Below are 21,719 nucleotides of genomic sequence, written 5' to 3' on the forward strand. Positions count from 1 at the left end.
GCCACATGCAGCTGTAGAATTTTCAAGAAAAAAAATTAGCCTTTAAAAGACCCGTTAATACTAGAGGGTAGTAATAAGCTAGTCATTTAATGGCAAGGGGACAGATAAGCTAGTTTGCAAACGGAGTTGCGGAAGTTACCAGTGAGCCATTTCGATTACCACAAAAGTTGTATTCAGCCTTTTCCCTAATGGACTATTTAACCGAATACCCCCACTTGAAAAAATATCTCCCGTATTATTTTGTTTTTTCTTTTTCTACTTTCAACGCAAATTTCATCTTTTTTGCAAACGGAAAAGATCCTCCTTGGGAAGATATCAATATTCATATTCCGTGTTAAATTACCGTGGCCTGCTCCCCTTACCATTGCTGCTTTTGCTTTTTCTTCTCCTTTTCGGTTAGCTGAAGTTTGCATATCTTCAAGAAAATAAAGCTCTGATCTTTAAGGCTGTAACTTATATATCAAAAAACCTCAATGACTCTTGGTTCAGGAGGATCTAGCGTAGTTGGTGAGTTCTTGCTTGAAAGTTTTGTTTTTTATTATTATTTAATCCTCTATACATATGACCTCCACCATTTTCAAGTTGTATTAGCAATTGGGTATGTGCAATTCCATGTTGGGACTTTATGATTGTAGTTAATTTTGCTTACTGTTGGAAAGTGAAGTAGGTTCTAGCTACACCATGGTTTTAGGGTTGTGTCTCAAGTGTTTAATTTGACTGTGCTTTCAGCTAATTCCTTTTTTTATTTTAAAAGAAGCTATTTAAATTTTCTTATGTGCTTTGGAGTAAAATGCGTCCAAATAGTGGGAATGGATATAGAGTATTCATATTATCACACCAACTAGTTTGGAATCGAGAGTAGTTTCTGTCTTTATTATTTGATATGCTTTTATAGTTTAGTTTATGTTTTGAGTGTTTATGGGTGTATGGTGGGTGCTGCTGCAGGAATTTTACTGTTCTTCCCGTCTTTGTAGTCCTAACTGTTTTATGTGATAACCTGGATCAAATTGGCAGTTTTTTCATTAATGTTTGCTTGTCTCCGGTCTCATTTTGTTAGTTGTATGGGCACTGCACTGCAGAATCCAAATTGTCCTACTAATATAAAGTGTGGTGTTTGATACTGAAAGCCGACAGTTTTCAGAAGTTCTTTGCCAAAATTATCCCTCTTGTTATCTTCTCTATTCTGACCTTGCTTTGATGTGATACTCTCTGCATGTGTGCTGTTTTGAGCTGAAAAATGTATATTTAAATTGATGGACAAAATAGTGACTGGGGGTTTTATTTGGGGCTTCAATGTGGGAATGATTCAGGTGAATGCAGGGCTATATTTCACTTGCTATTAGCAGATGACACTTTGATTTTTTGTGGGTCTTGTCCTAGACTGCTTCATACTGGTCAGGACACTCTTATGGTCTGAAAATATCAAGATCACGCATTAACATGGCTAAGTCTTAACTAATACCAGTTAGGGATATGCAGGACAATCATAACTTAGTGCTGATTTGCAGCTGTAAAGTGGTTACGTTTCCGAGGTACATTTGAAGTAGCAACTTGGAAGAAATTTCACCGTTATGACTAGATCTTAGATAAATTGACTCACTACTTAGATGGACTCTGTAACAGTCAGTGACTGAATAATTTGATAGGAGATTAAGTGGGTGAAAGAGATAGTATTTATTAAAAGGTGAAACTTAACATTGTTGAAATTTGCACTGTCTAGCATATCCACATACTTTATTATTGAATTTTATCCTTATGGCTATAGCAAAAGAAGTTGGATAAAATGATAAGGAACTTTTTGTGGGTAGACAGAAAAAATTCTAGTCTACCTGGTGGAGTGGAAAAATAATAACCCTAATAAGGGAGAGGATGGATAAGGAGACTGGAGTTTTTCAAAATGGCTTTCTTGGGTAATGGCTTTGGAAATTTGATGGAATGGTTCAAAAAGAAGTAAAGAACATGACCGTGCTAAATAAGGGATATTTAATAATTGATGGTTGAGATGAAGTTATAGACCCTTATGGAGGATGGAAGTGCTTGTATGAAGAGAAGATGGCATCATGAGGTTCATTGGCTTCGTTGTCGGGAGCAGCAATTGAATTACTTCTGAATCTTCCCTCACATTTTGCTTCTTGCATATGCAAAACCAGCTTTTGGAAGTGGTGTTCATTTTATTCGATAAGAAATGGGTACCTCCCCAAAGACAATGCTAGAGGCTATGGCTAGTTGGAGGTTAAAAAAAGTTGGGGATTGAGATGAAAACAGCAGGAGAAGTTAGCCTGTTATGCCTTTTTTGGACAATTTGGAGGGAAGAAGTAGGAAGATGTTTCAAGTGGTAGAAAAGAGTTTAAGAAATACAAAGAGTTTCTTTTTGGTTTCACTTATACTTATGACTACAGAAAGCAAACCTCTTACACAAATAGTTGGGTAAGCTTTTTAGGATATCAAGAATAGCGCAGTTGCTTAAATTGTATATGTACTTTTCACACCATCCGTGTTTTTCAAGACATTTGACGTATAAAACTATAATTTATGAAGTCATTGTGCAGAGGACATTTCCTAGCCTGTAATGGATTTAGTTTAGATTGTTATCCCATGTTTCAGCAATTCACTTGGATGACTGTCACCAACATGAATGTGTTGCTCATTTTGCGACTTTACTGCTCTGTTCATAATCACTCCCCCATCCCCCATCCCCCATCCCCAACTCTTATGAATTTATCAGTGCATCAGATTTTGGACTTAAATGTCTGTCCTCTTATCTTACTTGTCACCCTATAAATTCACTTGACGTTTGAAATTTCTCTGTACTTCATTTCCATATATGAAAATCAGGACAATGAATCATGCATAGTAATGTCTTCTTTTTCATTAGTCCCACGGAACTTTAGGTTGCTTGAGGAACTTGAACGTGGTGAAAAAGGTATTGGAGATGGTTCTGTTAGCTACGGGATGGATGATGCAGATGATGTTTTTATGCGTTCTTGGACTGGAACAATAATTGGTCCTCATAATGTAAGGTCTTCTCAAACCTGTGTTTTCCTGTCTCCGGATGGTAAAAGTTTTCATTAGTGATCTCTGTTTTATTGTTTTCTCTTAAGCTGTAGAAGTTTTGGTTTGTTAATTCATTTCGTAATGTGAACCTTTTTTCAACTGCTTTGAAGGAGATTTATCATATAAGAAGTTCATGTATGGACTAGTTGGCTAATATTTCTCCAAAATCAATTGAATCAAGTTGGTAAAGTATGATTGCTTGATCAAGTAGCGTATTGAACATTGTATATCTTCTGCCCTAAGGCAATATATGTTTCTTATTTTGCAGTACTTGTATATTAAAACAAGTGAAACTGTGTATCTTGAGACCGTAACTGGTGAACTAAACTTCTTTTGGATGTTAAAGGTTAATTATAATATCTGCAACTATGGGACTCCTGCACATTTGAGAAAAAGTCAAGAACAGATTATAGATATATCTAAAATTCTTCTATTTACTTCCTGCAACTTTTTTTTTTTTTTTTTGAGAAGGTAACATATTTATATTAATAAAAAGTGGACTACACAAAAGCTGTGTAGCCATCCATAATTACATGAAGGAGTACTAGAAGAGAGTTTAGTCCTCTGTGTACTCATAAATAATCTAAGACATCAAAAATAGATTCACATTCTTCTAAATACTCCTGTTTACACCAAAAATAATAGAGCACTAGACAGCTCATCTTCAACTTATGTATAGGACTGTGGTTGTTTTCAAAACGCCTTTGATTCCTTTCTTAACAAATTGTCCACCATATGCAAGCGGGGACAATCTTCCATCTCTCTTTCTGACTGTATTGCTCGCCATCTCTTTTCCAACCTGCTAGAACTTCCCGAATTCTCTCAAGCATGACCCACCTAATCCCCCTATTTACTTCCTGCAATTGGGGCAATAAAAAGAAATACAAGGCCTGTCACACATCGTTCAAGAAAGAGACCAGGTCAATTTTTGTCAAGTTCAGTGGTGTGTGATAATCCTTGTGTGGTCTATTTTACGAAAAAATAGTAGTAAGATTAGTACTTCGGCAGTTATACTAATCGAAAATGCCCAAGGAAAGTTGTGGCAGAACCGAGCAAGGAGATGTGCACCAGGATAGGAAAAGTACATGGCTTTCTTTCCATAAGTTTTCTGTTTTGAGTACTTCATATATGTGATTGATTTTCTTCCACCTAATAATATATTTATGTGCAAAAATAAAATCCTTATGATTTGTCTGGGACCTAATAATGCATGGCAATCTTGATCAAGAACGACCGAAGAGCGCTTGAACCACTTTGTGGCAAATTAGTATACTGTTATTGCTCTAGCCTGTCCAGATTACAAGTATTGTATTTATGATTAGGAGCAGCGTGCATAGTCTATCCTCATATTATGTAGTTTTTTGGTAAAAGTACTTGCAACTTCGCGTGAAGCGCAGAACATTCTCGAAAGAACATGCTGAGAGAAACACTTCATTGGTCCATCACGATGCTTGTAATTGACCATTTCCCCCCGTTTTCTCAATTGTCAGGACATACATCAGGGACGTATTTATCAGTTGAAGTTGTTCTGTGACAAAGACTATCCAGACAAACCTCCAAGTGTTCGTTTCCATTCACGCATCAACATGACTTGTGTGAACCCCGAGAATGGAGTGGTAATGTTCCCTTTTTGTTGCAATATTGTTCACTAGGTTCTATCTTTCAGGATTGGTTGGTAAGTTCTATTTCTGAATAGCTTAATTGATTAGTATCTCTTATTGGAGGGAAAGGTTTCCTGTGGAGCTATCACTTGACTCCAATTTATATATTTCGATACACGAGTTCATATTTCCTGGTTTTGTTGGAAGCGGCAGAAAGTCACTTTAATATTATGGTGATAGGTTGAAGCAAAGAAGTTCCGTATGCTGGAAAATTGGCAGAGAGAATACACCATGGAAGATATACTGACTAAGTTGAGAAAAGAAATGGTTGCACCACACAACCGAAAGCTTGTTCAACCCCGAGAAGGTACCTTTTTCTGAATGGAGTAGCCACAAGAAGTGTATAATGTAAGATGGAAATGTATAGACTCAATTTCTCCTGTACCCTTAAATTGTTGCAATTATGTGTCCAAGTTAAACGTCAAGGGATTAATTTATTGGATCATGCAACTGCTTTGACAACTTTCTTGACATTCCTTGCCTATGTTCTATGGATTAATATTCAAGAACTGATTAGCAACTTTCTAATTAATAACTCAATTGCATATCACTTGTTACATTAAGTTGGAGGGAGGAGTCCCTTTTGTCTGCTAAGCTTAGGTATTGTGATCACTCCATGCTTTGAACTAGGCGCTTGGATAATATTTGGTGGAACTGTGGAAGTCGAAAAAAGGGTATTCAGAGTTGCCCAATGATAGCTGGCCTAAAAAATAACGAAAAAAAAGGAGTTGCCCAATGATACGTTTCAAACAAGTTTTTAATAATTCACAAATATTCAAATACTGAGATGGTCAAACTGGTATCGGGTAGGGGTGTCAATGGTTCAGTTCGGCCGGTTATTTTATAAAATTTGTACCATATCAATTTTTCGGTTATTCTATTATGTATAACCAAACTTAGACTTTTAGAAATTGTACCAATCATATCGGTTTCTCTTCGGTATCGGTACACTTTGGTAAATTTTCGATATTTTTTAAATATCATTTAAAAGTACTAGTAGAAGCAAAATACAATAACATACGTACTTTTATAGGACTTGGCAAAATTCTTTAGATATTTTTACTATTTAAAGGGTGATGAATTAAGAAAACATGAAAGATGACTAGAGTATAGATCCATTAAGCGTAAAAGAAACTAAGCAAAGACAAAAAATATAAATCACAAGAGTGGAAAGATATTAAGCAAGTTGAGACTCAAAAATAAAGTCTATAGAAGATTAAATATTCGAAAATATAAATTTAAATCATACAAAAGGAAACATATTCAATACATCGTAGTTTGTTACTCATAATCGCTAGAATACCTTGTGTCTTACTAGTGAATATGTTGGAAATAGTTTAGTTCAATATGAGTAGTATAATAGGTTTGGGAATTAGGATTTTGAGTTTAATTAGTTGTTGTCTTGTAACCGTTTTCGTAATTCCAATGCGCAAGGAAAAACTTATATTAATGCTTTATTATTTTTAAACTTAATATATAAATATATTTTTTCCATGTAAATTTATTCGGTACGGTTCGGTAATTTTTTAATTTATTTTTATAAAATAAAAATATACCCTAATTATCGGTACAGTTATAGATTTATATAAAAACCTATGGTTTTATTAAAAGAAAGTTAAAAATCGGTACGGTACGGTTCGATCGGTTTAATCGATTTTTAAATATCCATTTATACTAGGGGTGGGCATCGGTCGGTTCGGTCCGGTTGTGAATGTTATCGGTTCGGCATATCGGTTGTCGGTTTATAAATATGCAAAATCGATAACCGAACCGATAAGATATCGGTTGTCGGGTATCGGTTTGTCGGTTATCGATTTACCCGATAAGAATAAAAAATATCCGAAACAAATCATATTTTTATTATAGAAAATCGTGATCATACTTCTAAGAGAAAGGAACTGAATTTTAGCTCATAAGAAAAGATGGATTAAATTTCAACTTTAAAAAAGAAAACTTTCTTTAATTTACATTTGAAAATCTCAATATGATATCAATTTTTAGAGTTATAAGTTAGTAGGAGTAAGGAATAAGACATTCAACAATCTAATCTTACTAACTATCTCACTTACGGGTGGGCATAATGAATGAAAAATAATAAAATCCTAATCTTGTAAATACAAAAGAATGTGCAACAAAAGAAACAAATAGAAGAACTAAAAATCTAAACAAAAAGTATAAAACTAAAAATCTTAACTGAAGAATTAAGATGATAAATTCAGAAAAGTTTAAAACTTACTCTAAGAATTAAAGTTTGAAAATGAAGAGTAACTGCCGAGAGAATTGAGAGAATGAAACCATAATTTGACTTTATATACTTAGTGAGTAAAATAATAATTTTGTTAAAACTTATTGGGCTATCGGTTAAACTGTTAATAAAATTGGACAAACCGAAACCCGAACCAATTACCCAATAGCCAAATAATATAAAACCGTCATCGAACAATTTACTCAATAACCCGATATCGATAACCCAATAGCATTTTATCGGTTCGGGCTATCAATTACCCGATATATTCTCAACCCTAATTTACACCCCTAGTATCGGGGATACTACTGATGATGGTCAAACTGGTATCGGGGTTATCCCACTTTATACCTAGTAACTAGTAATTGCTTTAAAACATTAATTTCTTCGGTTGCTTTACCGATTACATTTAACCAAATGTCGCAAACTCACAACCAAGTCGTTGTAGTATAGTGGTGAGTATTCCCGCCTGTCACGCGGGTGACCCGGGTTCGATCCCCGGCAACGGCGTTCAATTTTGTTTTTTCGTCTCTTGAAGTTTTTGGGATTTCTTGACCACATGAAAAGGAATGTTTATTTTTGTACCACAGCACTGTCTTTACACTTCAGGAGTGAACATGATTGACCAGAAATCAGTATAAAAAATTAGAGTCAAATCAACATAGAGGAGGATTATCTAGTAGTACTAGAAAACACTTAACTAAGTACTACATACCTGAGTACTAAATTCCAATTACGGAAAGGCCATAGAATGAGTCTTCTGAAAAGGCAACAATATCAACGTTGACTGGCACCAAAAGGCTGACTCCCCTCCTTTATCACGTTTCTAAATAAGAACATATTAAAAAGTAAATCAATGATTAAAGCCTTTTATCTTACTAATTTAATTGATACAGTACATACAATAGTATTAAGATTCGTAAAACTCCACGCCAGTGGAAATGAGAAAGAAATATCCACAACTCTTTTTAGAGTTTTACTTTTTCTTTCCTGTGGTGTCTTATCATTAAAAAAATGTTTCTTTGTTTTAATCCTGCTTATCAAAATATACGTCTTGCATTAAAAGTTAAAGGTTCAAAATCACGTTACTCTAAATAATTTCTATTCGCATATAAGATTTTTAGTCAACTGTAATCACTAATCCATTTAGTTTTAAAGTACGAAATTATTTTATTATTGCATTTTTTTTTATTTCGCTAAATTTGTACCTTATCCTACTGCAATTTTTAGTTTAGCATCTAATTATATGATGGGAGTAGATTATTTTTCAAAAACCTATTTCTTTTCAAAGAAAAGGAAACCGATAAAGCTCTCATTAGTTTGTCTCGAGCAGAAAGAAACATACTTCTCCTGTGATAAAAATAGCCTCATGAGTCTACTCTTTAAATCTACTCCTTTTGTTAATTTCTCAATCATTTGATGACTCAATTCCAATAGTTTCCTCGTGCCTCACTCAAACAAGAACACTAAAACCAGATTTTCCTAAAATATTATATTAGTAATTTTGTACGTGCACCGCCATGCAAGTGTCTCATTTCTCAAACTATCAAAATAATCCACAATTTCACAAAAAAACAAAATCGGTACTTGCTTGGCTCACTTCCAGTCTGCAGAGCGAAATCCATTCCCTCTTTAAAGAAGTTGCCCATACTACACTGTGAAAACATTCATACTTTATGTTCATTGCACTTCGTGTTTACTATGGGTACATGGATCGGGTTGGTTCGGTTTTTATCAAAATCAAATCAACTATCTCGGTTTGGATTGGTTTGATTTTATCGATTTTTTCGGGTTTTTTTGTTATATGAATATTGTTTCAATCTTTCTTTATTAAATTTTTAATAAGTAAATATATGATCTATTAAATATTCTTATGAAAGAATTTTCTTAGTAACACATGATAGTTATTTTTTAATCGTCTGACAATAATTTTACGTTGATGTAAACTTTCAAGATTAATCGAATTTAATTAATAATTAAACATAAAAATAAATATGAACCTATGTAATGATATGTTCTATTTAATTTTAAATTATCGAAATACTATTTCAAATTCGACAAGATATAAGAATTTAACAGATCTTGACATATAAATATAGGAGAACAAAGAGATTGGTATATTTCACTAACACTTGATAAGAAAGTGACCACACAACCCATTATTTAAAGTTAATAAATATGGAGCACTTCATATTTAACTAAATATTACATCCTATAAGAGAATCGCAAATATTTCTAAATATTTTTTAAAGAAAATTCTATAAAAAGTTTTAAAAGTATATATAAAAATTATATATTTATATATCGGTTTGGTTCAGGTTTTTTTTACTTAATACCAAACCAAATCTAATCGGGTTTTTTAATCGATTTGGTTTGACTTTTCGATTTGGTTTGTACACCCCTAGTGTTTACACTAAGGTAAATAATTTATTTAAAGAATCACAAAAAAAATTAAAATATATTAAAATTATAATTAGATGATACAAATTTATTCAAATATACTTAAGGAATCATTTATTCACATTGAGTGCTAAATATGCAGAAAGTATAATGCCAATTTATGTGCTGATTAATAATGAAAATATTATTATGTAGTCATTAATAATAAAAAAAAACGTATTATACTATATGAATTACTTAATTAAAAGGTCATTTTCTTCTTAAAATATTATCTCATGGCTAATACACATAATTTTATTCGATGTTTAATCTAACATAAAATAATATAGTATGAATCTTGCATAACTTAAGACGTGTATTATTGATATTATAAACCAAAATTTTATATTACTGTACTAGCAGCCTTTTACTTTATCAGTCAAACCACTCAAACGCGTTGAACATAGACCAAAAACCTCCCCATTTCATTTTGCCATCCCATCTCTTTCCTTTCTCCTTCTGCAAACCACTGAACTCTCCACTTGCCTCCTTTTCTGTTTCTTAATTTATTACATCCCCACCTCTTCTTCTCCCTGTCCTATGCAATAACATATTCTTTATCTTTATTCACTTCACCCTTCTTCCTATAAAAACCACTCTCCACCAAATCGAACAACATCCTCTTCCATTCAAAACCCATATCTTTTTTCAATTTTAGAGATTACCCGTTTAAGGATTTTGGAGATTAAACGTCATGGCTATCAAAATTCGAGAAGTATGGGCTGATAATCTTGAATCAGAATTTGAACTCATTTCTACGGTGATTGATCAGTACCCTTTTATATCTATGGATACGGAGTTTCCCGGTGTTGTTTTCAAGCCTGCTGAGGTTTCTTACGGTCGCCGCCGGCGAAAAAACTTGCCGTCCGATCAGTATAAGTTATTGAAGTCAAACGTTGACGTATTGAATCTTATTCAGCTCGGTCTTACGTTATCTGACGCTGAGGGAAACTTACCTCATTTGGGCTCCGGCGAAGGTCACCGGTACATATGGCAGTTCAACTTCTCTGATTTTGATGTGACACGTGATCTGTACGCGCCGGACTCTATCGAGTTGCTCCGGCGACAGGGGATTGATTTCGAGATGAACCGGGAATGTGGGATTGACTCGGCCCGGTTTGCAGAGTTTATGATGTCGTCCGGTCTGGTATGTAATGATTCAGTAAGTTGGGTCACGTTTCACAGCGCGTATGATTTTGGGTACCTTGTGAAAATTCTCACGCGCCGGGAGCTGCCCGGTGGTTTAGAGGACTTTTTGGAAATTCTTAGGGCGTTTTTTGGAAACAAAGTTTATGATGTGAAGCATATGATGAGGTTCTGTAATAGCCTCTTTGGTGGGTTAGACCGAGTTGCGAGTACATTGGCTGTGGACAGAGCGGTCGGTAAATGCCACCAGGCCGGTTCAGATAGCTTGTTGACGTGGCATGCATTTCAGAAAATGAGGGATATTTATTTCGTAAAAGACGGGCCAGAAAAACACGCTGGAGTCTTGTATGGATTAGAAGCTTACTAGGAGAAGGGGATCACTAATTGTGTAATTGTTAGTAAATAAAAGCTATTTAATTCATTCTTTTTAATTGAAACTTTGGTCCTGTGAATTTAGTTTAAGTGCTATTGGAAAAGGTTTAATGAGTTAAACTCCTTTCATCCTAAGTTCTTGGATAATGGTCCTTAAAGCAATTTGGTTAAGAATATACGTTTATCCATGAAGTTATGGACCCTTAAATTCTTCCATTAATTTTGAAATATATATATTTTTAGTCGTCCTTAAAAATAATAGCAGATTTGAATTGCATTCTTATGCAGGTAGGAGAATCAAAAGTTTCGAGCCTAACCGAAAATTGTGTTCCTTAAGAAATTTAACTACCCTAACTGTTGTCTAAAGTTGTTGGATTAGTTCCTTGCAGGATAGAACGAAATAACTATTTTGTAATACCGACAATGAAAATTACAGAATTTTATCGAACTCAACAAACAGTAGCAAAACACACTGACATTTATATTTTTGTTTTTTGAAAATATGCATTATGCAGAAGAGAGAGAGGACGGCATAAATTTTTTAAATTTCTGTTAAGGACCATTTAGGAAGTCAACCCAAATAATATTAGAAAAAGGAAATAAATAATGAAAAAGAAAAATAAATTTGGTCCAAAGTCAAGGCATTCCGAGCAACAAAGATGACGACACAATGTTTCCTCTCTTCTCAACTCTTTAAGAGCTAGAATAAGTGTTTCTATATATAAGTACATTATTCTTTCCTTCCCTGTCCAACGAGGGACAAAGTTCCTTTGTATTAAGTGTTATAAAATAAAAACAACTTAGTAAAACATGAACAAGACATATTGTAATGAAATAAAAGCAATTTAGTAAAACATGAACAAGAAATGGAGATAGAGAGAAGGAAGAGATTTTCTTCTTCAATTGTGTGTATTTTCCTATCTATTACAAGGCCTTTATATAGGCATGAAAAGTGAAGAAAAATATGTCATTGAATATGTCATTAAGCATTTGAGAAGATCTTGGAAGAAGAGTAGACATCCACCATAATTTGATTTTTCTTATAACACTCCCCCTTGGATGTCCATTGATAATGTACCTCGTTAAAACCTTATTAGAAAAAAAAAACCTATGGAAAAAAAATCCTAGTGAGGGAAAAAGAGTACACATATTTAGAAATACGCCTTTTGGTTGCCTCGTTAAAAACCTTGCAAGGAAAACCCAGTGGGACAAAACTTTATAAGGAAAAAAGAGTACAATGCGTATTAACTCCCCCCGATGAGAGTATTAATTCACATCCTTGAGCCTTCGCATCCCAATCTTGTACACTAGTTTCTTGAAGGTTGACGTCGGTAGAGATTTGGTGAACAAATCAGCCATATTATCACTTGAACGGATCTGTTGCACATTGATATCACCATTCTTTTGAAGATCATGTGTTAAAAGTAACTTTGGTGAAATGTGCTTTGTCCTATCCCCTTTTATGAACCCTCCCTTCAACTGGGATATGCATGCTGCATTGTCTTCATACAAAATTGTGGGTAGTTTGTCACACTTCAAACCACATTTGTCTCGAATAAGGTGTATTATAGACCTCAACCATACACATTCTCGACTTGCTTTATGAATAGCAATTATCTCAGCATGATTAGATGAAGTAGTCACGATTGATTGCTTAGTCGATCGCCAAGATATGGCAGTGCCTCCCTATGTTTGTTCCACTGGGTTTTCCTTGCAAGGTTTTTAACGAGGCAACCAAAAGGCGTATTTCTAAATATGTGTACTCTTTTTCCCTCACTAAAATTTTTTTCCCATAGGTTTTTTTTCTACTAAGGTTTTAACGAGGTACATTATCTATGGACATCCAAGGGGGAGTGTTATAAGAAAAATCAAATTATGGTGGATGTCTACTCTTCCTCCATGATCTTCTCAAATGCTTAATTTCATATTCAATGACATATTTCTATACTTAATGACATATTCAATGACATATTTTTCTTCACTTTTCATGCCTATTTAAAGGTCTTGTAATAGATAGGAAAATACACACAATTGAAGAAGAAAATCTCTTCCTTCTCTCTATCTCCATTTCTTGTTCATGTTTTACTAAATTGCTTTTATTTCATTACAACATGTCTTGTTCATGTTTTACTAAGTTGCTTTTATTTTATAACACGTTATCAGCACGAATTGCTCATTTCATGATCTTCTACGTCAAGACTATATAAAATATAAGCAGGCAATAAGATCAAGTACAATAAAAAATATCTTGGATGATAATACAAAGATAAGTTTTATATCCATCTAAACTCATTCATACTTTCATATCTTTGCATTAACTTTATGTGCAGTGTTTAGTAAAAATATTTTTTTTCCAATTGTATCTAGTGAAATAAAGAACTGGAAAGGTATGTCTTTATTTGATACATCTCTTATAAGACAAAGATAATATTCCAACGTATATATATGTTCTGAACTTTTACATACTATGATAGATAATTATTAAGGTAATTTAGTAATAATATTTTTACCATAACATGATGTATTTCATTAAAAGCAAAATTGGCATATATCCTAACTAGCATTTTTGTTGCAGAGGTACTGTTTCAAGATTGAAATAGTTATATGTCTTCTTGAAAGTTAATTTACGTATGCCTATAATTATGAAGTAATAATATTTAAAGGCTCAAGTGCGACTCCTAGTAAATTTTGGCCTATTATGCCAAAGATTGAGGGTAAGATGATGGGTTCAAGTCCCAACGCACTATGTTGATGAAAAGACGTTGGAGTCAAGTTCCAACGCATTATGGCCTAGCATGCCTTTATATGGGTAAGGCATTGGGCTTGAGTCGTAATGCACCATATTGATAATAATAATAACTAAAAAAATAATAATGTAATTTTCATGAAAAAGCATGAAGCTTGTCCCACTTGATTTGCTCCATTCTTGAAGTGAATGTGATAACAGTGCATGATAAATCTAAATAAAGACAAGTGGTTGACCAATGAATGTGGGCGTGCGAAAGGCCAAAATAATAATAGTTATCACTATGGTAATTATAAAAAGGGAGAAATTCTTTGAAGAGAATGTGACTTGTGATAAACATTGAGATTGCATACTCATTCCTGAAAGTGAATGTGAAAATATATATATGATAAAGATTATGCATAATAATGTACTTGTGCATAGTTGGATAAATACTACAACTCACCTCTAAGGGAGGTTTGAGACAAAGAAAGATAATGAATATTATTGTGTAGTTACATGAATATATCATTGGTCGCATGCATATGATACGCCAAAATATATTTTGTCATGCCTTATGAAAGTTATTAAAAACAAAATTAAAGCAAGAAATTATTTTGCTTGTGATGATTTTGAACATTACAATTATTATGATATGATTCTCTTTGTGAATGAGACATTCATTATATGGATGGTGTGACAAAAGATCTTGTAGTACAAAAACAGTTAAGAGCTCTGAAAGAACTAATTTGTTACTACCCGGATGAATGAAATTGTTCATAACATTAATATTGTAGTAAGTCTCAAAAGAAATATTTTGATTTACAAATATATTAGCCAAAGTGGTTGGCATATTGAGACTATAAATGAAAAGAAGATTGAATATCTTTATATTACTATAATCATACCGGGTAAATATGAAAGGTTACCTGACTTTTCTTTTATTTGTACTACACAAGTATAAGCATGATGATGCAATCACAAGCCACAAGTAAACTAGAGGTTTACTGAAATAAATATTAGTTGGCATGACCGGTTGACCATCTCGGTTCAATTATGATGAGAAAAAATTAATTGAGAATTACATTGGCATATATTGAAAAAATATAAGATTCTTCAAGAATTCTCTTGTGTTGCTTATTCTCATGATATACTAGTTAAGGTTAGGGATTAAATCCCTTGATTTCTGGAACGAATAAAAGGTGATAAATATATGGGCCCAGTCATCTTCCATGTGGACCGTTTACTATTATATGATTTTAATAGATGCATCTATTTTATGGTCACATGTGCATTTGTTATCAACTTGTAGTTTGGCTTTTGCAAGATTGATTGCTCAAATTATTAGAGCACAGTTCTAGAATATAAATTATGATGATTTATCTTGATAATACCGGTTTAAATCCAAGTTGGTTTAGTAGAAATTGTATGCCTCCAATTACATCTAAACCATTGGTTATGAGAACAAAATTGCCAAAATAAAATTTGGTATTTGATGTATTATTTAATATACAACAGCACTTGTAAGCATCTAGCCAAGTTATGATAAGTTCTCCATATCACAATCGGTTCAGGGTCAGGAACCAAATAATTTCCATCTAGAAATATGAATGTGCTATATGATTTAATTGTTCCACCACAGTGCATAAAGATGGATCCCCAAATAAGGCTAGAGATATGTGTTGGTGATCCCAACAATAGGGGGAGAAAATGGGCAGCTGAAAAAGTAATGCATGTAATAAATTATTATGAGTACATCGAGATCCTCGTACGAGAAAATGTGAACTTGAAGTTCAAGTGATAATTCATTTGCAAAATATTACCGGGCGTATTTGCTGACCCAAAGCTAAATGTCATATTCAGTTGCTAATGCTCCAAATAAAATAAAGTCCATAATGAATAGAGTCCATGGCATGCATAAAGCATAATAGACTAATCGGTTCTAAAGATAAAACTCCTTGAAGAAGGAGAGGAGCAAATGTTCAAGATGGTCATAATAAGGAGGCAAGTGCTCTAGAAGAGCACCACGACATAACACTTCATAAGACCTCATGGGAGAGGCTCAGGTACCTGAAAATAATAAGATAAAGAGATCTCAATAAGTTATGTCTTTATTGAATAATAGTAGAACCGATATAAAATGATCGTCGACGATATTGTTAATATAATGTAGCGCTCAATATTATTAATATTGATGAGGATCTTGAGCTCAAATCTGTCATGAAATTTGGACAGATAAATGATTGGCCAAATGAAAAATACGCAATGAAAATTGATTTCACATGAAAAATATGAAGTTGGACGGTTAGTCCCAATACCTAAAAGTATAAACCCAGTTGAGGTACAAATGTGTTCTTGTGTGAAAAAAAAAAGGTCAAGTCGATAGACATAAAGACGACTTGTGTCACAAGAAGATTTGCAAATATCCTAGCATTGATTATATAGAGACATGTTCTCCTGTGGTGGATGTCGCCATTTCAGATTTTAATCTGGCAATACAAGAAAAACGTGATATGCGTATAATGGAAATCATTGAAGGATTTAAATTGTTCTGAAGAATATTAAGGTTTCCAAGTAATTTATTAAATAAAGCTTCAAAAATTCTTATACGGATTGAAACAATTAGGGCACATGTGGTATAATCGCCTGAGTGAGTACCTGTTGAAAGAAGGGTACAAGAATGATTCAATTTGTCCTTGTGTCTTTATAAAAAAATCTGGATCTAAATTTATTATAATCACCGTGTATGTTGATGATTTAAATATCATTGGAACCCCTAGGGAGCTTCCTAAAGCAGTAGAGCTTCCTAAAGTAGTAGACTATCTAAAGAAAGAATTTGTAATGAAAGATCTTGGAAAGACAAAATTTTGTCTTGGTCTACAAATTGAGTATATGAAAGATGGAATTTTTGTCCATCAATCAACATACATTAAAATGATTTTAAAGCGATTTTATATGGATAAAGTACATCCATTCCGACCTCATGAAAATAATGAAGAGCTTCTTGGTCCCGACGTACCATATCTTAGTGCAATTGGTGCACTAATGTATCTTTCTAACATTACAAGGTCTGACATAACTTTTTCAGTTAATGTCTTAACAAGATATAGCTATGCTCCTACAAGGAGATATTGGAATGGAATCAAACATATATTGCGGTATCTAAAAGGGACTACCGGTATGAGATTATTTTATGAAAATAATTGCAGTCCCGATCTTGTTGGTTATGCCGATGCTGGGTATTTATATGACCCACAAAAGGTTCGATCTCAAACAGGCTATGTGTTTAGATATGGAGGCACTGCCATATCTTGGAGATCGACTAAGCAATCAATCGTGACTACTTCATCTAATCATGCTGAGATAATTGCTATTCATGAAGCAAGTCGAGAATGTGTATGGTTGAGGTCTATAATACACCTTATTCGAGACAAATATGGTTTGAAGTGTGACAAACCACCCACAATTTTGTATGAAGACAATGCAGCATGCATATCCCAGTTGAAGGGAGGATTCATAAAAGGGGATAGGACAAAGCACATTTCACCAAAGTTATTTTTTACACATGATCTTCAAAAGAATGGTGATATCAATGTGCAACAGATCCGTTCAAGTGATAATATGGCTGATTTATTCACCAAATCTCTACCGACGTCAACCTTCAAGAAACTAGTGTACAAGATTGGGATGCGAAGGCTCAAGGATGTGAATTGATGCTCTCATCAGGGGAAGTTAATACGCGTTGTACTCCAATTTTTGTTATTATTTAATAATGAATGTCTCATTCACAAAGAGAATCATATCATAATAATTTTCATGTTCAAAATCATCATAAACAAAATAATTTCTTACTTCAATTTTATTTTTAATAACTTTCATAAGGCTTGACAAAATATTTTTGGCGTATCACATGTATGCGACCAATGATATATTCATGTAACTACACAGTAATATTCATTATCTTTCTTTGTCTCAAACGTCCCTTAGAGGTGAGTTGTAGTATTTATCCAACCATGCACAAGTATATTATTATGCATAATCTTTATCACATATATATTTTCACATTCACTTTCAGGAATGAGTATGCAATCTCAATGTTTATCACAAGTCACATTCTCTTCAAAGAATTTTTCCCTTTTTATAATTACCATAGTGATAACTATTATTATTTTGGCCTTTCGCTCGCTCACATTCATTGGTCAACCACTTGTCTTTATTTAGACTTATCATGCACTGCTATCATATTCACTTCAAGAATGGAGCAAATCAAGTGGGACAAGCTTCATGCTTTTTCATGAAAAATACATTATTTTTCTTTAGTTATTATTATTATTATTATTATTATTATTATTATTATTATTATCAATATGGTGCATTAGGACTCAAACCCAATGGCTTACCCATATAAAGGCATGCTAGGCTATAATGCGTTGGAACTTGAATCCAACGTCTTTTCATCAACATAGTGCATTGGGACTTGAACACATCGTCTTACCCTCAATCTTTGGCATAATAGGCCAAAATTCACTAGGACTTGCACTCGGGCTTTTAAAATATTATTACTTCATAATTATAGGCATAAGTAAATTAACTTTCAAGAAGACTTATATAACTATTTCAATCTTGAAACAGTTCCTCTGCAACAAAAATGTTAGTTAGGATATATGCCAATTTCTTTTTAAATGATACAATCATTTTTATATTTTAATAAATTAATTAGGAGAAAGGTGCAGATAACCTATAACTACTTATATTTCAAAGACCATAAGAACTTCACCAAAAAAAAATCAATACGGAGAAATGAGCCTTATGTTTCCAGCAAAAATATTTAAGGCTTAATGCATAACCGTGACTATTATAAATTATAACTATAATGAGTTTATATTGATTGTATATTCGAATGCCAAATTTGCAAGGTACTGTAAAATCACCTACATATTTGATAATTTTGCTTTCAATGAAATACATCATGTGATGGTAAAAATATTATTATTAAATTACCTTAATAATGATCTATCATAGTATGTAAAGGGTCAGAACATATATATACGCTGGAATATTATCTTTGTCCTATAAGAGATATAGCAAATACAGACATACCTTTCTAGTTCTTTATTTTACTCGATACAATTAAAAAAAATATTTTAAATAAACACTGCACATAAAGTTAATGCAAAGATATGAACGTATGAATGGGTTTAGATGGATGTAAAACTTATCTTTGTATTATCATCCAAGACATTTTTCATTGTACTTGATCTCATTGTCTGCTTATAATTTACATAGTCTTGACGTAAAAGATCATGAAATGAAATGAGCAATTCGTGCTGATAACGTGTTATAAAATAAAAGCAACTTAGTAAAACATGAACAAAACATGTTGTAATGAAATAAAAGCAATTTAGTAAAACATGAACATGAAATGGAGATAGAGAGAAGGAAGAGATTTTCTTCTTCAATTGTGTGTATTTTCCTATCTATTACAAGGCCTTTATATAGGCATGAAAAATAAAGAAAAATATGTCATTGAATATGTCATTAAGCATAGAAATATGTCATTAAGCATTTGAGAAGATCATGGAGGAAGAGTAGACATCCACCATAATTTGATTTTTCTTATAACACTCCCCCTTGGATGTCCATAGATAATGTACCTCGTTAAAACCTTATTAGAAAAAAACCCTATGGGAAAAAAATCTTAGTGAGGGAAAAAGAGTACACGTATTTAGAAATACGCCTTTTGGTTGCCTCGTTAAAAACCTTGCAAGGAAAACCTAGTGGGACAAACATATGGAGGCACTGCCATATCTTGGCGATCGACTAAGCAATCAATCGTGACTACTTCATCTAATCATGCTGAGATAATTGATATTCATGAAGCAAGTCGAGAATGTGTATGATTGAGGTCTATAATACACCTTATTCGAGACAAATGTGGTTTGAAGTGTGACAAACTACTCACAATTTTGTATGAAGACAATGCAGCATGCATATCCCAGTTGAAGGGAGGATTCATAAAAGGAGATAGAGAGAAGGAAGAGATTTTCTTCTTCAATTGTGTGTATTTTCCTATCTATTACAAGGCCTTTATATAGGCATGAAAAGTGAAGAAAAATATGTCATTAAGCATAGAAATATGTCATTAAGCACTTGAGAAGATCATGGAGGAAGAGTAGACATCCACCATAATTTGATTTTTCTTATAACATTAAGAACTTTATTCAAATTTTTATTTTCCTCCCTTTTATTTCCCCATTTCCCAATTCACACCTCATCTTAAACCCAATACAACTTGCATTTCCTTTCAAATCAAAATCTCATAACAAAAATCTTTTTCTCGGGGAATTTTTTTTTGTAACTTTTCTTAGCATTGCTTTTCATGAAAATTGAACTTTGAGCCAAAGAATGAGCCGTTTCAACAAACAATTTATGCATTGTCCTATTTACGATTGTAACTTCTTTTTTATGGAGAAATTGTTACGATAAAACGAATTTTGCTTTGATATCACCTACCCATGTTTATCCAATTGTTCTGGTCGAAAGATGAAATATTATATATTATGCATCATAACAAAGTATTTAGGATCAATTTGGACAAAAAGAGTTTGTAGCCAGGTAGCCAAATATGTATAAAAGGAGTAGTATTTCTCAAAACTTTTCTAGCAAAAGCTTCATAAGCAAACAGAGGAGAAAGTTGATTACCTATCTATTTATGTTCAATTGTTTATCCAATTTCAATTAATATGAGGAAACATAGAGCCAAATTAAAAGGCAAAAAATATAGTTGATATATATCCATCAGCCTCAACATAACTCTCTATTCGTAGCAGCGTAGCAAGGTCATTGAATGTCATGCATAAATAGGATTTATAAAGTTCAAATCAAAGAACGTAGTCATAGTACATTTATTACACTTTAAATCCATATTGACCTGTTTTTAAAAGTTATTGCACTTTCTTAAGAAAATATTCAATTGTTTAATTATTATAAAAATATTTGTCAAAAATGATCATCTCCTTTAAATGTTTATACTCTATGCTTAATAAATCCTCCTCTAGTTGAAGCAATAATTGTCTATTTGGCAAAAACTAAAAATAAATGAAATCTTATTTTTCTAAAATTACAAATATGTATTTAAAAATTAATTTAGTTTGTTAAAACGACTAATATTTGAAATTGGAAGGAATATTACATGTCAAATTCAATTGAGGCTGTAGTTCTAGTCAACATGGATCGAATTTTTTTTTTTTGGTGGGTAAAATAAAAAAATTATTTACCAAGTGAGACAATTACATAGCAGAAAAAAAACTTGCAAGACTTAGACATGCTGCTATTTATGCTAAGGATATATATACACGTCTAAAGCCTTCAATCTCCTGGCTAGTCTGTAACAGCTTAATTACCACATACACATGCTGTGTCTGAAATGGTAATTAGATTAGTAAATTATAAAGGCATTCACCTAATAATTTATAACTCCAACCACTTATCGAACACTAAATGGTAATCGAAGACAAGGTTATAAATAGTTTCTTTATGAGATTGTATATGTTATACTAATCGTTTTCTGAAATAGGCATATAGAATAGGCCGGGTCCATATCCAAATTACTCCCACGTGCACTCTTTGCTTGAGGAATCTTTTAGGTGTATTATCAAAATAAAAGTTTAAATATTGTATAAACGTAATTTATGCTTCATAAATATTGGAGTAAGTAATTTTTATTGAACAAGGTGAGCGCTGCCTGGTATAAATTTGGCTCTTTATTATGGTACAGTAGCGATAAAAAAATTGAAGACTTTATTTTTAGTAATTTAAATTCATGTAGTTTTAAAAGTAAAAGGACATACGTTTTCATGAAATGAAATGTATGCTTATTTATCTATAAATTAATGTCTTTCTTAAGAAGCGATTAAGTTAATTTAAAATATACAGTGATGTTATTCTAATCAAGAGATTTGTCCATAATTTCATAATTAAGAGTAGCTGCTTCTCTACCAGCAAAACACTAGAGATGTTGGGTATATAAGCAAGGGCGCACACAAAAATTTTTGTAAGCGGTGTCGATATTTAAAAA

General features: G+C 32.8%; 2 protein-coding genes and 1 non-coding gene across 3 annotated transcripts; all 3 read left to right on the forward strand.

Moving 5' to 3' along the window:
• Positions 1–226: 226 nt before the first annotated feature.
• Positions 227–5,186, forward strand: LOC107828868 (ubiquitin-conjugating enzyme E2 variant 1C-like). Its single transcript, XM_016656257.2, has 4 exons — positions 227–507; positions 2,876–3,015; positions 4,545–4,670; positions 4,896–5,186. Exons 1-4 carry the CDS (start codon positions 474–476, stop codon positions 5,034–5,036), a joined length of 441 nt encoding a protein of 146 aa, XP_016511743.1. The 5' UTR covers positions 227–473; the 3' UTR covers positions 5,037–5,186.
• Positions 5,187–7,398: 2,212 nt separating this feature from the next.
• On the forward strand, positions 7,399–7,470 carry TRNAD-GUC (transfer RNA aspartic acid (anticodon GUC)). Its single transcript has one exon. It is a non-coding gene; the product is annotated as a tRNA-Asp (tRNA).
• A 2,412-nt stretch (positions 7,471–9,882) lies between these two features.
• Positions 9,883–10,982, forward strand: LOC107828869 (putative CCR4-associated factor 1 homolog 9). The gene has a single exon (XM_016656258.2). It carries the CDS (start codon positions 10,094–10,096, stop codon positions 10,910–10,912), a length of 819 nt encoding a protein of 272 aa, XP_016511744.1. The 5' UTR covers positions 9,883–10,093; the 3' UTR covers positions 10,913–10,982.
• Positions 10,983–21,719: the final 10,737 nt, after the last annotated feature.

The sequence above is a fragment of the Nicotiana tabacum genome, chromosome 22, assembly GCF_000715075.1.
Source record: "Nicotiana tabacum cultivar K326 chromosome 22, ASM71507v2, whole genome shotgun sequence".
Taxonomy (NCBI): domain Eukaryota; kingdom Viridiplantae; phylum Streptophyta; class Magnoliopsida; order Solanales; family Solanaceae; genus Nicotiana; species Nicotiana tabacum.

Bases quoted from the DNA above. Each gene is read 5' to 3' on its own strand.
- LOC107828868 (XM_016656257.2), top strand. From the start codon at position 474: ATGACTCTTGGTTCAGGAGGATCTAGCGTAGTTG. The intron at 508-2,875 runs GTGAGTTCTTGC...CTTTTTCATTAG, and splicing joins AGGAGGATCTAGCGTAGTTG to TCCCACGGAACTTTAGGTTG. The intron at 4,671-4,895 runs GTAATGTTCCCT...TTATGGTGATAG, and splicing joins TGAACCCCGAGAATGGAGTG to GTTGAAGCAAAGAAGTTCCG.
- LOC107828869 (XM_016656258.2), top strand. From the start codon at position 10,094: ATGGCTATCAAAATTCGAGAAGTATGGGCTGATAATCTTGAATCAGAA.